This window comes from Acanthopagrus latus, chromosome 11 (assembly GCF_904848185.1).
Source record: "Acanthopagrus latus isolate v.2019 chromosome 11, fAcaLat1.1, whole genome shotgun sequence".
Taxonomy (NCBI): Eukaryota; Metazoa; Chordata; class Actinopteri; order Spariformes; family Sparidae; genus Acanthopagrus; species Acanthopagrus latus.
In genome coordinates, this window is record NC_051049.1 from 1,124,557 (window position 1) to 1,139,612 (window position 15,056).

A 15,056-nucleotide genomic window follows, 5' to 3' on the forward strand; every position below is an offset into this window, starting at 1 on the left:
TGTTGGAGGTGGAGCCCCGTTCATTCCTATAGAAACTGCTCTACTACCTGGACATGTAACAATGTACAACGTAACATTTCAGATAAAGATCAAACATGGCTGCCCTGCTTCCGGGACGAAGGAACGAGTTCGATATGCCAGTTTTAGCGAGTGTGCCTGCGTTTAAAAAACCCAGGTAGAACCGCTTATTCTGGGGCAAGAGTGTCTTTGAGTTTTATTGAAAGTGCTGATAATTAAAATGTATTATTATTATTATTATTATTATTATTATTATTATTATTATTATTATTATTAATAAACTGTAGAGCCTCAACAATGCAAATATTTAAAAAAAAAAAGATTATATTTAATGCCAAAGAGATACACTTATTTTCATGTATCATTTTTATATTGAAAGGCAGGGACTGTTTAAAAGAAACACCAACAATGAAAGATTTAGGGAAAAATACAACAAAACCTCAGATTACAAATGTGATTTTACACATCCAAACTCATGATAATTGTGAAACTAGGTTTTTTCCTCTATAACGGTATCATAAAAATTGATGATTGTTGCACCCCAAATTGTCCCACTGTTCATGTCATGCATCAAAATATTGATTAAATAAAAATTGACTACTTGACTATCATGGACATTTTTTTCCGTTTCTCCCCACCTGTGATATTCCTGCCAGTTTGACCTGCCCACCACTGGGTGGTGCTATGTAAATAAGGTCTGTTTACCATATAGTCCAAAAATAAGTGTAAAATTGGTTTTACTGAGTTGGAGTGAAGTTGACTAACAAGGTGAAACACAGAACTGGGTGATAATGTTCTGCTACATGCTTTACAACCAGTCATACCAAGAAAGGGAACAGTAAACTTAAAACTAGCCATAGAAAACTAGAAGAACTACTAGAAAACACAGTGAACTGAAAGAGTTTTATTAAAAATACTTGTGTACCCCCCCACCTCTGAAATCAACATTTGGTCCTTGGCAACTGAAAATATGCAGAGTATTTATATATACATTACTGTATGTACTTAATACAGTACAAGACCAAATAAACACTATAAATGGTGGAAATAAGTCGGATATTGTCCCTATATGTCCCAAATGCATCCTGGTATGACGTCACACGTCTGTGTTTATGTTGTTAGAAAGTGTGAAGTTTTAAAAACCTGATAATAAGATGATATAATGATGCTGTAACCAATGTTAATAACTGCTGACTTCTTCATGTTGTGGTAGTTAATTTTTTGTCCTGCTGGGGCAATAAAGAGCCGAACAGCGTTGATACCAGAGAAAACCACCGAAGAAGAAGAAACTCTGTGACGTAGATCGCTGTGCGACAGAGACCACTGCATGTAGCATGTAGCCTTGCATGTAGCAGCATCTGCAGACAACTTTTACAAGATCTTGCTGTTGGCTGCGAGGTTTGAAGTGATGATGTGAGTTTTACAGACGAGTTATATAATATTTTATAATATCTGAGCGGAACAGAGACGACAGGAGAGCTGGAAGTACGCGGTGACTTCACTGGTGTAAATACAACCAGCTAGCTATCATCAGCTAAACTTGGTGATTAGCTAACTTTATTCCTGAGCGGTGTCGTGATGTTTTTGTGTTTTCCAGATGACGATGTGACAGTCGGCCGTGTGTCGGTGGTGTTGTGGAGCAGTGAGTGCATGTCCCGGCCGCAGGAGGTGGAGGAGGGCAGGCGGAGGGTCTGAGCTCAGTGTGGGCGGCTGTCGGTGTCCGGGATGGAGACCTGGACCCCCAATCCCCGAGCCAAGCCGTTCATCCCCCGCCAACAGAGGAGCCTGTACCTCACCTGGAAATACAAACTGACCAACAAGAGGACGATTCGTCGGTTCTGTCAGGTAACAGAAAGGTTTTGTTGCCAAGAAGCAAAACAGAAGATGGAGCTAAAATCTGTTAGTTTGTGTTGCTGAAGGAGCGCAGGAACATCTGAGCTGTGGATATGAGAAACACTGGCACTTTAGTGTAAACACTACATTTACACAACGGTACCGGGGTTGTTGTTTATGGTTCTGGATAAACCAAACCAGTTCAGCTCACATGTTTACAGATCCGCTCCACACTGAGCCTTCGGTGCTGCTAGCAGGAAGAAGAGAATAAATCCCACAATACAATCCTGCAGATGGCACCTTCTTCTTCTTCTTCTTCTTCTTCTTCTTCTTCTTTTTCTTCTTCTTCTTCTTTCTCATTAAACATAGCAGAATACATGAATATGCAAACATTTATCAGATCACAGTTTTAGCTGCTGGCCACAAGATGTCTCCTGAGTCCAAAGTTTCCACACAGTGTGCTGAATATTTGACCCATTTTGACTTGGACCACAGAGAAGTGTGATCACAGCTAACAGAGTCCTGACTAGGAATGACTGTATGTTGTTTTCTTTCCCTCCTTCCACAGGCTGGCGCTGTGCTGTTTCTGCTGATAACTGTCATAGTCAACATTAAACTCATCTTGGACACGAGGAGAGTAGCTAACGAAGATGCAGCAGCTCAAGAATATGGTGAGAAACGTCCAGTGTTCATTCTGTTACATTAGCTCCTTCACTTTCAGCCTAACACAACCAGTGTGTGCTGTAGTTTCAGCATCAGGCTCAAATATGACATTTATTATACTCACATATTTTGTCAGTGTCGCGTTCAGAGGAGACTGTGTCTTTGTTCGCTCAGTCCATCAATTGTTTCCCAAGTTTAACCTTCTTAACTGGCAGAATATTTAAATAGGGTCTCATGGTGCTTTGATAACAGGTGTTGTGGTCAGGTGTGTGTGTGTGTGTGTGTGTGTGTGTGTCTCACCTGTGTAGATACATTCTCATCCCTCTGTATTTGTTTCATCCATAAAGTTTCTCTCCTGAGTTACACATTGTGTCACTCCAGTGATATCTGTAGGGGAGAGGACTGTAGTCTCACTCTTGTTGTTTAATGGCTTCCCAACTAAGATTTGACAACCAAATCAGCCTTCTTAAATCAACAACTCTCTTAATCTGTTGTTGTCACCTTGTTTTCCCCTTTTCAGCTTCAGCACTGTCAGTATTGCACATTTATTTATCTTGTCTTGAATCTTTGGAACCGTCAGGATTTCTACTGGAACGTGTCTCCTGTGAATGTTGTAACAAAGTAGAGATCACGTTTTCTTTCTGGCTTTTCAGAGTCTGTTGTTGAGAGAAAAACTTGGAGCCTGTTTACTTGGATGTGTTTTTGCTTTTTTAATGTCGTTTGATTTACTGAGGAGTTCCTAATCCTGGTCTCCTGCTCCCACAGAGGACACTATACCCAACATGGAGACACCACGCAGGCCCGCTAACGGACGCAAGGTCCTGGACATTGAGGTGTACTCCAGCCGCTCCAAGGTCTACGTGGCAGTTGACGGCACCACTGTGAGTTCAACCTACTGACTGACAGACTGGTGCCCAGTTAAAATCAGTGACCATCATTTCAATCAGTAATAATGATGTTTAGCTCACCAACTGAATTTCTGAGACCTGATTACACATCAACACGGCTAAAAATAATCCTGATGAGGTCAGAATCAAGAGCAGTCGAGCTGACCGGTTAGAAGTAAACGTCCTGGTTAGCTGCGCTTACTTTTAATAGTAAATGAAGGCAAACACTGAAAGTAAACAGATGGATGGACAGACGGCTGGACGGCCTTCATTGTCATTTCATCTGTAAATATAAGAGGAAGAAGAGAAATAGTATAAAATGTGATTTTGTTTATGTTTGTGTGTTTCATTTCAACTCAGATGTACCCAACTTTAGGTGTTATTAATAAGTAAGTTTCTTAGTTTATCACCACAAATCACATTTGATGTGACAGATTGATGTATTCGCCCTCAAGTTTGAGCTGAGCTTTGCTAGATATTTAGTGGAAGTTGAAATTCTCTTTTTAATAGATGATGCGTCTTCTGATGTCACGCTGGGCGTTTTGGTAAATAAGAGGATTTAAATATGAGACCACAGATCAGGTAGATCCAGGCAGATCCAGGCAGATCCAGGTAGATCCAGGTAGATCCAGGCAGATCCAGGCAGATCCAGGTAGATCCAGGTAGATCCAGGCAGATCCAGGCAGATCCAGGCAGATCCAGGCAGATCCAGGTAGATCCAGGCAGATCCAGGCAGATCCAGGTAGATCCAGGTAGATCCAGTACAACACTGTAAATCTCTGTCATGTCCTGCAGGTGTTGGAGGACGACATGCGGGAGCAGGGCAGAGGGATCCATGTGATCGTCCTCAACCAGGCAACTGTAAGGATTTACTCCATATTCTTTGTTTAATGTTCACTGATGACTTTTCTTCAATGTCAGCTTTTATTTGAATGTGATTATAGTTATAATTATAATAACTTTGAAATATACTATATAACTTTAACTTACAACAAACAGCTGCCACTGGATTAATAATTAAATGTTTCTTGAAGTTTTATAAAAGAAACATTTATTCTGTAATGGAAGAAAATTAAAGACAACGAGACAAAAACAGGCATTTTTATGCAAATGAAATGTATTAATATTAAAATTGAATCATGAAGGTCAGATGAATCAGTCACTGTCTGCCTGTGTGTGTGTGTGTGTGTGTGTGTGTGTGTGTGTGTGTGTGTGTGTCTCAGGGTCATGTGATGGCCAAGAGGATATTTGACACGTACTCTCCACATGAGGATGAAGCCATGATCCTCTTCCTCAACATGGTGACCCGGGGTCGTGTCCTCATCTTCACCATAAAGGTCAGTGATGAATCAGATACGAGTTGTTTTAGTTAAATCCATTTATCATACAGACAAAGTGAAAGAGAAATGTTTTATTGGAGGATGGTGTGTTTGTCCTGCAGGATGAAGGAACGTTCCACTTGAAGGAAGCTGCGAAGAACCTGCTGAAGAGTCTCGGCAGTCAGGCGTCGCTCAACCTCAGCTGGAGGGACATGTGGACTCTGGTGGTGAAGAAAGGAGGTAGAGGAGCAAAACTCACTTTCAAATAGATTTCCTGAGGTTTGTTTTGAAGTTCCCTGCCTGTTCAGTTGTAGCTATATTAGGTGCAGCACCAAACCTCCCAACCGGATCAGTCTATTGAAAGATATTTGATTGCCAATTATTTTAAAAATGTTTATTTTCTAATTCCATTTGTTAAGAAAAACATGTCATATTTGCTGTTTCCAGCCTGTAAATGAAGATTCTTTGAGTTTCTGACCAACTTCAGGATCTCGGAAATTTTGCTGAGAATTTTTATAGTTTTATTTAAAAACATTTTTTAGATAAAACGACTAATTATGTGTAATTGAAGCACAAACATCTGTAAATACAGTAAATTGAAAGGCAGTCCAGCTGTTTACTCGAGTTCTTGTGATTGTCTGATATTGTCTCACGCAGAGTTCTGGTGTCTCATATGCCTGAAAAATAATGGTTCTGTCACTCCATCGTTAATGTCGGGATCGTGTTTCATCGTCTGCACCACGACACACTCGCTGCTCCATTTCACCACAAACATTTACATTAATATCTTTTTTACATTTTTCACTTACAGTTAACAAAAGACTGAATAGGAGCTCAGTGAAGTTTAATCAACTAGCTAACTTGTTTGTGTTGTCGTGGTTCCAGGTCAGGTTTATGGGGAGAAGCACTCCAAGTCTCCGGCTCTGTCCACCTGGGGAGACCCGGTGCTGCTGAAGACTGAGGTGCAGCTCACCGCCTCTGAAGGTAAGACACAGGTGGGCTGGTGTTCGCAGGAGAGAGTGCCCTCCTGCCTGTACTCTGTAAAGACATCTTCTAAATGTCAATCAAACTGAATGTGATGGTCCATTCTGCAGAGGCCGAGTGCCACTGGGCCGACACCGAGCTGAACCGGAGGAGGAAGATCTTCTGCAGTAAAGTGGAAGGATACGGCAGCATCTGCAGCTGCAAAGACCCGGCGCCCATCGAGTTCAACCCTGATCCTGTAAGTCACACAGCAGGACATCATGCAGACTGTTTTGTTGTTGAAAAATAAATTGGGAGCTACGCCTGACTCTTGTTTTAGCTTTTTTTTTTAAAAAAAAAGAAAAGCGATTTAGCTACATAAGTCTATTTTTTCAACAAGATGTGGCTGGCCAATTAAAAGGCAGAGAATAAATACAGTAATCTACCTGAGGTAATTCCACAGTTTGTTTCACTCATTATATTTTCTTTCAGCTGCCCGTCAATAATGTCTTCAGTGTCCCGGTGGCCGTCATAGCAGGGAACAGACCCAACTATCTGTACAGGTAACGTCTGAAAACAAATGATCGAACTGCGCTAAAGGATCGTGAAACTGTTCATGTTTTTTATTCTTATGAAACAAAGAAAAAGCAGCAACACGATTCAGAGATCAGTCATGATTTATAATAGTTTCATTCTGTGTGTGGAGGTCTTTGATTCGTTCTTGGCATCGTTAGTAATATTTGTTGGTGTTTCATAAATAAACTCCATTTCAGCAGCAGCGTGTTTCCCCTTGAATGAAGATAAATGAGGCGTAAAGACACTAAAGTTAATTACTTGCTGCTTTACGTGACATTTTAAATTTATTGTGGAGAAAATAAGCTCAGTTTATAAACGGGGAATGACTGCTGTAATGAGCTGACGGCAGGGTGAAGAAAGAGAGCCGCCCCTCCCCTGGAAATTAATTTCTTATTATTATGAAGGGAAATTACAACGTGGCTGCCCGTGTGTTGTTAATCAGAGCAAAGCACAGTCACACAGAGATACAGATGCAAAATGAAAACTGTCCTCATTCGTCTCATGAGCTGTTGTCTGTTCTCAGGATGCTGCGGTCGCTTCTGTCGGCTCACGGCGTCAATCCGCAGATGATCACCGTCTTCATCGATGGATATTATGAGGTACAGGAGAGTCAGCAGAGCACAGGATCGAAATATTCAAAACTAACGTGTCTCACCTTTTTATTATGTTATCTTGAATACAAAATTTATTTTGTAATAGTAAGTACTTTATCCTAGACAACTGGACTTGTGATATTAAACCACTGATTTTATATGGTGGACGATATTAAACATTAATACTTTTAAAATACGTATATTGGCTGATTTATGTTTATGTACTTTTGGTTATTTTCCAGAAAGTGTGAATCTGTCATCATCTTTGTGATTTCATGTGTCAAAGTCAAAGCTGCAACGATCATTTTATCTGTGAATCTGTAGATTACTTTTTCTTTTTACCAATTGACTGTTTAGTTAATAATTGATAATTAACTAACCAAGAGCACAACGTGACTTCTTCAAATTAGTTGTCCAAAACCCAAAGTCTGACATTTATTGTCAAAAAGGAAAAAGCACATTTTACACATTTAAGAGGTTCTAATGAGTGAATGTAGTAATATATTGTCTCAACACAAGCTGCCTTCAAAAAGCTCACAAAAGATTGATTTAAAACAATACGTACATTAAATACCAACTTTTAGTTTGTAAGTTTCAGTCACCTCCAGACTTCAGATTCTGTCTCGACCATGTGAAGCTTCTGCAGATCAGAAACTTTGGTCTAGTAACTCGTCAGATCACACGTGATGAGATCGTTTCTGCCTCTGCTGACACTCAACATCTCTGCTCATCAGGTTCCTCAGCAAAACCCTGTAATTGACAGAAAGCATCAGTCCAGTGTTCACTCGTGAGTTCACATTCCCCCCTCGTGGCTTCATCAACCACTCAGACATGTTTGTTTGTGTGTTGTGACGCAGGAGCCCATGGACGTCGTGGAGCTGTTTGGACTGAAAGGAGTTCAGCACACACCAATCAGCATCAAGAATGCCAGAGTGTCTCAGGTAAACAGGGTTTACACAGAGTCTCTCATGTCAGTGATTTCTGTCTGGGTTTTGTTTCCACTGTGTGAACTGACACGAGTTCATCAGTCTGTCTCTGCTCCCTGTCGCAGCACTACAAGGCCAGTCTGACTGCAACCTTCAACCTGCACCCAGTGAGTACTCAAGACCAACACCAACCCCAAATGAACAGCGTCTTTATTTATTCACTGGATTGTTGGTCGGTAGATGTCTCATGACAGCACTGATCCTGCATGTCTTATTTTTAATTTTTTTCAGGATGCGAACTTTGCCATCGTCCTGGAAGAAGACCTGGACATCTCCATCGACTTCTTCAGGTACGTCCTCCAGAAAGCACAGCTGCTACTGAGAGCAGGTCAGAAACTGAAGAACATGATCAGGGACGTGAAGGCAGAAGAGTATTCGACAGCTGTTTCAACGAGCTGCTTTACTGATAGTTTGAACGTTTTGAGCTGCGATGTGTTTTTATCTGTGTTAGTGAACGCTTCCTCTTTAAACATAACTCAGAAATGATAATTCAGCCAACAGTCTGTTGCTTGTATGAGAACGTTCAGTCTAATTTGTGCTGAACTCCCTGAACACTGACCAAATTAAAAAGGGAAGGTTGATCACGATAAATCGTTTAATTCTTAATGATATTATTCATTAACTGTCGACTGGTGGACGTGTTCGGTGATGTCACAACCAAAGTTATCTGAATGTACAGAATAAATCAGCTGCAGATGTATTTATTATCCTTTTTATATAAGTTTGTAAAGTCATAAACACCTGAACTTTAGGTTGTGTTTATATTGTGTCTGTGTTAAAGAGCAGATTCTGGACTGTCAGAATCACCACTAGGTGGCAGCATACACCCACAGTGATGAAGCTGTTAGGATCTCCAGCTTTCCTTTGTTGGACACACTCGGCTTTGAACTGTGTTTGCTGTGGTTAAAGCTCCGGTCGCCCTCCCGGGCAGATCGGCCCGTTTGATGCTTCGACTTCAAATAGTTCAGAAGAACTCGCAGACGTCATCTCGCTCACTTTTAATCGCAGTTTGCTCTCTGAAACGATCGTCAAGCTCTCAGTGGGAGAGAAGTGAAGACCAGAGCGAGGCGTCCTGCTGACAGGAACGAGCCTGTTATCTGTTGTTTACAGCTCCAACTCACAACACAAATGTGTCGTATGTTTTAATGGGTTTATTGAGTAACTCGGTTTCCTTGAGTCAGATCTTCAGCCAGCGTGACATCCAGCCTTCCCACGGACGATACTTGGTCCCAGTGAAGGGACGTCTCATTTACACTTCCAGCTTCGTGTCAGCAGTTGTTTGTCTCTTTCCTGTTTCAATACAGTTTCACTGCTCCTTGCTGACTGGACTCTTTCTGCTTGATTGGACCAAAAACTGCCTCGGTCTTTGATATTGTGGCAGATTTCTTCACAGTTTACTGTCACCAGCAGTTTGCAGTTGCTAAATTGTCATAATTATGTAATATAGATACTGATGTAGCTGCTGTTGCTCTTCCGTTTTGTTTTATTTTGCAGTTTTCTGAGTCAGACGATCCACCTGTTGGACGAGGACGACAGCCTGTACTGTATCTCAGCCTGGAACGACCAGGTGAGTTCCATCATCATTCTCCTTCTGCACCTCTTTCCTGTGATTTCTCTATCTGAAAGTTGGTGAGGGCTCTTCTGTGGACATTCATCCACGTCTGTCCTCTTCTCATCCCACATGTACCCTCAATCAGGCAGCAACATTCATGTCCATGTACGATCTATTATCTTGTTGCAGTGTGTCGAGCTGCTAACAGTTGCGTAACTGACGTCTGAATGTCTGAACGTCTCTGAAGGTTTTAAGATTGAGGCAGCGTTAACAAAAGAACACGTGATGAGTCGATCCATCAGTTTTCTTTTAACTTGAGGGTGTAACAACATCTTCCACAGTGTTCGGAGGCTGTTTTACTTTCTGCACCCAGAACAAGTGTCACACTCTCTGGTTTCATCTGCCTCCTGCCTTGATGCCTGCTGGATGACCTGAAGGCAGACTGGATGATCGCTGAGGAGCTGCATGTGTCACTGATGGCTGATGGTGTTGTTGTTGTGCAGGGGTACGAGCACACGGCGGAGGACCCGGCGCTGCTGTACAGAGTGGAGAGTATGCCCGGTCTGGGCTGGGTGTTGAAGAAGAGCCTCTACAAGGACGAACTGGAGCCAAAATGGCCGACTCCTGAGAAGGTGCAGGGTCGATCTTTTCTGTATTTGACGAACACACAGGATGTTTTCATGCACAAGTGACAAGTTATCTACAGCTCACACCAGGTTAACTTCTGAGGTTCGTCCATCGAAGTCCACAGATGTTTTTGACGATGGATTTACTTGTGTGTGTTTGTGGTTCGCAGCTGTGGGACTGGGACATGTGGATGCGAATGCCGGAGCAGAGGAAAGGCAGAGAGTGCATCATCCCCGACGTGTCCCGATCGTACCACTTCGGAATCATCGGCCTCAACATGAACGGCTACTTTCATGTAAGTTCTGAGGGAAACGCACCGTGTTCAGTCTCAGTAAGCCTCAAATATACAAGTAGAACCAGAACCAGGTACCAGATAACTCTGCATAGAAATCTTCAGTCTTAATATGTTAACAACTTAATGATAACAGTTCAGTGTTATTTTTTTTTTAATTCTTAAGGTGACGATATATAGCTTTTTTAACTAAAATGACATTAACTGTGCAAGTTTGAGACATTTCTGGCGTCTTCTCTGTCTGACAGGAAGTATATTTCAAGAAACACAAGTTCAACACTGTTCCTAATGTGCAGCTGAAGAACGTCGACAGGTGCGTACACACAGTTCACCTGATGTCTGTTCACTGTTCATATCCTGAGATCTGGATGTGTTTGTGTAAAACAATCCGGCTGCTCGGTGACAGTTCTGGTGTTGTTGTTCCTCACAGCTTAAAGAAAGATGCTTATGAAGTGGAGATCCAGAACCTGCTGAAGTGAGTGAAACACAGCCGAGACTCGGAGACTGCAGATGATTTATGTTACTGGAGAAAGTTCAGAATGACGATGAATGATAATATAATAATAATGTGTGTGATCTCAGGGAAGCAGAGGTGCTGGACCACACTAAGAACCCGTGTGAGGACTCGTTCCTGCCGGACTCTGAGGGGAAGACCTACGTCATGTTCATTTCGATGGAGACGGAGACGGACGTGTCCACCTGGACTGAGCTCGCCAAGGTACTCTGTCAGAGCACGACCGCCGGCTGAGAGTTCCCACTGTCATTTCTGTCCTTCTTGTATATTGATAGTTAGAAAAAGTATGTTTTATGTTTTTGTCCTTGTCTTTCTCTGTCTCAGTGCCTCCATGTTTGGGACCTGGATGTTCGGGGGTACCACAGAGGCCTGTGGCGGCTCTTCAGGAAGAGGAATCACGTCCTGGTGGTCGCTGTGCCGATTTCTCCGTACTCGTAAGTAAAGCTCATGTTGTTCAGCTGCAGCTGTGCAGACACACAGAGAGGTGTGTGTTTGTGTTCACCGTCCACTTCAAGGGTCGGTACGCCTCCTCTTCTATATGCACAGCAGCTGTGTGGCCTTTGTAACATTCTAACATGTAAAGTAGTGCTGGGCGATACGTCAAAATGTATCTGTGTGCTGCTGTGTTAACTTTCTGAGCGGGTCGGTCTCTGAGCAGCGGCTCTGACCCAGGAACAGACCAACGCCTGGTGCAGACGTACCTGCAGCTTTCTGTCAGTGTCTGTGCTGGATGTGTTTACTGCATGTGTTCAGCAACGTTCACAGCCCAGCATGCATCAGTGTGTGAAAGCTGGATCATGATACGCAACAATCACAATAACGGTGCAGTTTAAGGATCGCTGCAGCTTTTAAATCAGTAACGTTCAAACTGTCACATGGTGGACGTATTGATTTGCATGGATGTTAAATCAACAGGTAAGTTTGATTGTTTGGCTTAAATACTCAACATGTTACCAAATATAGCTTATGACGAACTGCTGTACAAGCAGTAATATGAAGTCCTGCCAGTCGCATCTTTTCACTTGGAGTTCGTCTTCGATAACTATCAATACAATGTTGTTGTTGAGGGAGCGAGAGCGAGTTCTGCTCCTCACCTGTTGTGTGTGTTGTCTCCATGTCTGTGACATAAAGCTGGTGTGATGTCGATGTGACTCCAGGTCGTCTGCAGGTGTGTCACAGTAAGAAAATATGTGACCGGTAATCTGTAGATGAAGCGCTGCAGGCGATGTTTAGTCTCTTCTTTCAGCTGAGCACATCCTCGTGTCATGCAGGACAAACCTCTGGTTAACTCATTAGTTATACATTCTGCAGTGGGATGAAGAAGTCACATGAAATGGCCTCAGCATGATGCTCTGTCACGGTTATTGATTGTATTTAAGCCTGAGCTTCTCAGAGGCTTTCTCTTCTGTTGTTTCAAGTTCATAGACGATTCTTGAATCCACTCACAGTGACACCAAAATAAAATGCAAAGTTTGGAGGCAAAAAACAAAAATCATGTATCACGCTGGCAGCACACATGGCAGCCCGTCTTCTCCAGAGGTTTTTCTATCATAACATTTTACATTTTTTTTATTTGTAATTGAAAATGGGACACTTTCACTGAAAGGCACAACAATAAAAGAAACATATTCTTACTTGTATATTCAAACAAGTTTATCTCAGAACAGGAAAGAAATTATAATAAACAATCTCCATCCACAGCAGCAAACAAGACCAAAATGTTCCTGTCCTTCCTGCTCTGATCTTTTACCGCTGCCTGTCTTCTCTCTGTCCTCTCTCTGTCTTCTGTCTGTCTCTGTCCTCCTCTTTATCTCATGACCAGTGTGAAGAAACCAGCCAGCGTCACTCCCATTCACTTAGAGCCTCCCCCCAAAGAAGAGGGCGCCCCGGTGGAGCAGATGTAGACCTGATGTTAGACTCAAACTTCAACCAGCCCAGGCCTTAACTCAACAACCACTAATACTCCAGCCTGGGACCCACAACGACAAACCCACTTGTCCTCCATATCGAACTTGTGTAGGGAGGATTTCTGGGAAATGGAGTCTTAATCTTCTTCCTTTGTGTTATTTTTTTTTCTTAAACAAAAGAGGGATTAACACTACAGACTGCACTACTGAAGCCGTCCGACAGCTCAACGAGCAGCGACGACGCTGAAAACTAGTTACGGTAAAACGTCACCGTTCAACCAAAAACACTATCTGACCTGCAACAGCTGTTTCTGTCTCTGAGACGTCGGTGGGTCGACCCGGTCCGATGAATTTCAATTCAAGCTGTGACTTTTCAACAACAACGGTACAGACGACACAAACAGACACTCGGCATCAACTGTTTTCTTGGTTTGTTGTGTTTTTTTAAACTGCTGAGTGCTTTGAGCGTTTTGTACATTTGTTTTAACTTATCTCTATTTATTTTACATCAGTTGATCAAAAAGGAGTTGAGTTGTTTGTTTGCATTTTTCTTTTTTAAATCACTTTTATCAAGATAAATGCATTTTTTAAGAGCCTAACGTTTACAGATAATAAAAATAATAAAAGCGTATATACATGACTATATATTTTTTGATGAAAAATGTAAAAGGGTCAGAATATTTTTCAGCGTTGAGTTGATAAACAGCCCTGTGAGGGTTTGACTTTTTCATGACTGCTCGGGCATCATGAGGGGAAACTACGGTGGCTGAAAGAGACAAAAAGATAAAATGTTGACAGATTCATCAGCGTACATCCTGTAGCTACATGTGATGTGTATTCAGATTGTACCACAGAACCATCAAGCTTCCCACTGATGAGGAAAAACACAGAAGACTTCATGTTTCTGTGATCAGTTCAGATGAAGCTCTGGCACAATACTCTGTGGTAACATCCCTGTTCTGTCAGTGTGCTGTGTGAGTTTTGGCCTCTGTGGGCCACCGTAGTCCCGGGAGGCTCCAGCTGATGAGCAGAGAGGATTATACACTCATGTAGACTGAATGCAGGAAGCCTGTCTTTGTGTTTTCACTGACTGAAGACTGAAACTCTTAAAGAGCTGCCGAACAAATATCAAAAGAGTCCTCGTGTATTTTATGACTTATAGACGACTGCTGTCATCGTTAACGATGTGAGGAGGAGTTTGTTCTGTTATTTGCCTTATTTCTTCATCATCATCAGTGGTTTGTTTTAAAATCATCAGCCAGCTGAAGAATCAGACTTAAAATCAAAACACTGAACCCTTTTTAAAGGTTTTTAACACTATAATGTAGCTAAAAGTGGACATAATGTTCTGTATGATAACTCAGTTTTGTACAAATCATTCACAGGCCGCTTCACTGCTGCACATGAACCAGATGATTATAACACCCGTATATCAGCTGACGTAGAGCAACAACATTTATTCCGTCGATTGTGTCAAAAGAAAAAGTTAAAGGAACTTGGGGTATCGAAGTTAGCAAGGTAGGCTAACTAGTGTGACACTGGTTAGCTTAGCATCCTGCTGATGGCGGAGTGTTTGACACGCCCACATGTAAGAGGCCCGCCCCTTTTCAGAGATGATGTCATGTTTGTTGTTTCCATAATTGTGTCCAAAAAAGGTTCAATCCTCCTTTGAAAAATGAAAAAATGTCCACATAGCAGCAGTATTATTATTTCTTATCTATATATTTTTGTGGCGTTTCCCTTGAAAACTACATTATATTGTTAAAGTTATATTAAATTACTGAGATGCTTGTTGAGCGATGAGTCATCTCGCTGCTCGTCCTGGTTCTGTTCTGACCACTTCAGCCGTCACTGGTTGATCCAGCTGATGTAAACGTGTACCTGAATAAATGACTGAGGTGTTTGTAACGCAGCTCCATCAGAGCTCACAGATTTAATTTGATTTTAATTTGTGCGTGTTCAGAATACTGTCAGATAATCCTGTCAGACAGAACCACCGGTTCACTGCTGCAGCTCACGTCCTGACCAATTTAACATCCGTTTGCAAATTTGACTTTTGTTTTAAGAAAATGAAAAATGTGCCCACTTTGTAATCTGCTTCTTCACTGCTGTGCGATGGTACATGTGTTTCTGTTTGAGGGTTAATGAAATCCTCGTCTCCTCGACAACACAGTTGATTTGTTCGATGCTGTGAGATAATATGAAAAGACTGGACGCCACGCTGTGTGTGTGACGATGACGATCTGTGGACGTCCTCTACGGTTCTGATGCAGTTTGACTTCTTTTTATCTTTTGTCATGAAAATGAATAAAAGTGTTTTTTTTTA

The 15,056-nt window shown here is 42.0% G+C and overlaps 1 protein-coding gene across 2 annotated transcripts; it reads left to right on the top strand.

Annotated features, from left to right (window-relative positions):
- The first annotated feature begins 1,290 nt into the window (after nucleotides 1-1,290).
- On the top strand, nucleotides 1,291-15,056 carry pomgnt1 (protein O-linked mannose N-acetylglucosaminyltransferase 1 (beta 1,2-)). 2 transcript variants are annotated; one of them, XM_037114855.1, is made up of 22 exons: nucleotides 1,291-1,431; nucleotides 1,616-1,863; nucleotides 2,420-2,522; nucleotides 3,280-3,395; nucleotides 4,197-4,262; nucleotides 4,625-4,738; nucleotides 4,843-4,960; nucleotides 5,606-5,704; nucleotides 5,815-5,942; nucleotides 6,176-6,246; nucleotides 6,783-6,858; nucleotides 7,710-7,793; nucleotides 7,904-7,945; nucleotides 8,070-8,128; nucleotides 9,333-9,405; nucleotides 9,894-10,022; nucleotides 10,187-10,312; nucleotides 10,558-10,622; nucleotides 10,740-10,784; nucleotides 10,892-11,027; nucleotides 11,148-11,257; nucleotides 12,646-15,056. In XM_037114855.1, the coding sequence occupies exons 2-22, from the start codon at nucleotides 1,744-1,746 to the stop codon at nucleotides 12,725-12,727; spliced, it is 1,962 nt and encodes a 653-aa protein (XP_036970750.1). In that variant the 5' UTR covers nucleotides 1,291-1,431; nucleotides 1,616-1,743; the 3' UTR covers nucleotides 12,728-15,056. The 2 variants fall into 2 exon arrangements, with proteins under 2 accessions (XP_036970750.1, XP_036970751.1); XM_037114856.1 differs by having other exon boundaries at nucleotides 1,391-1,503.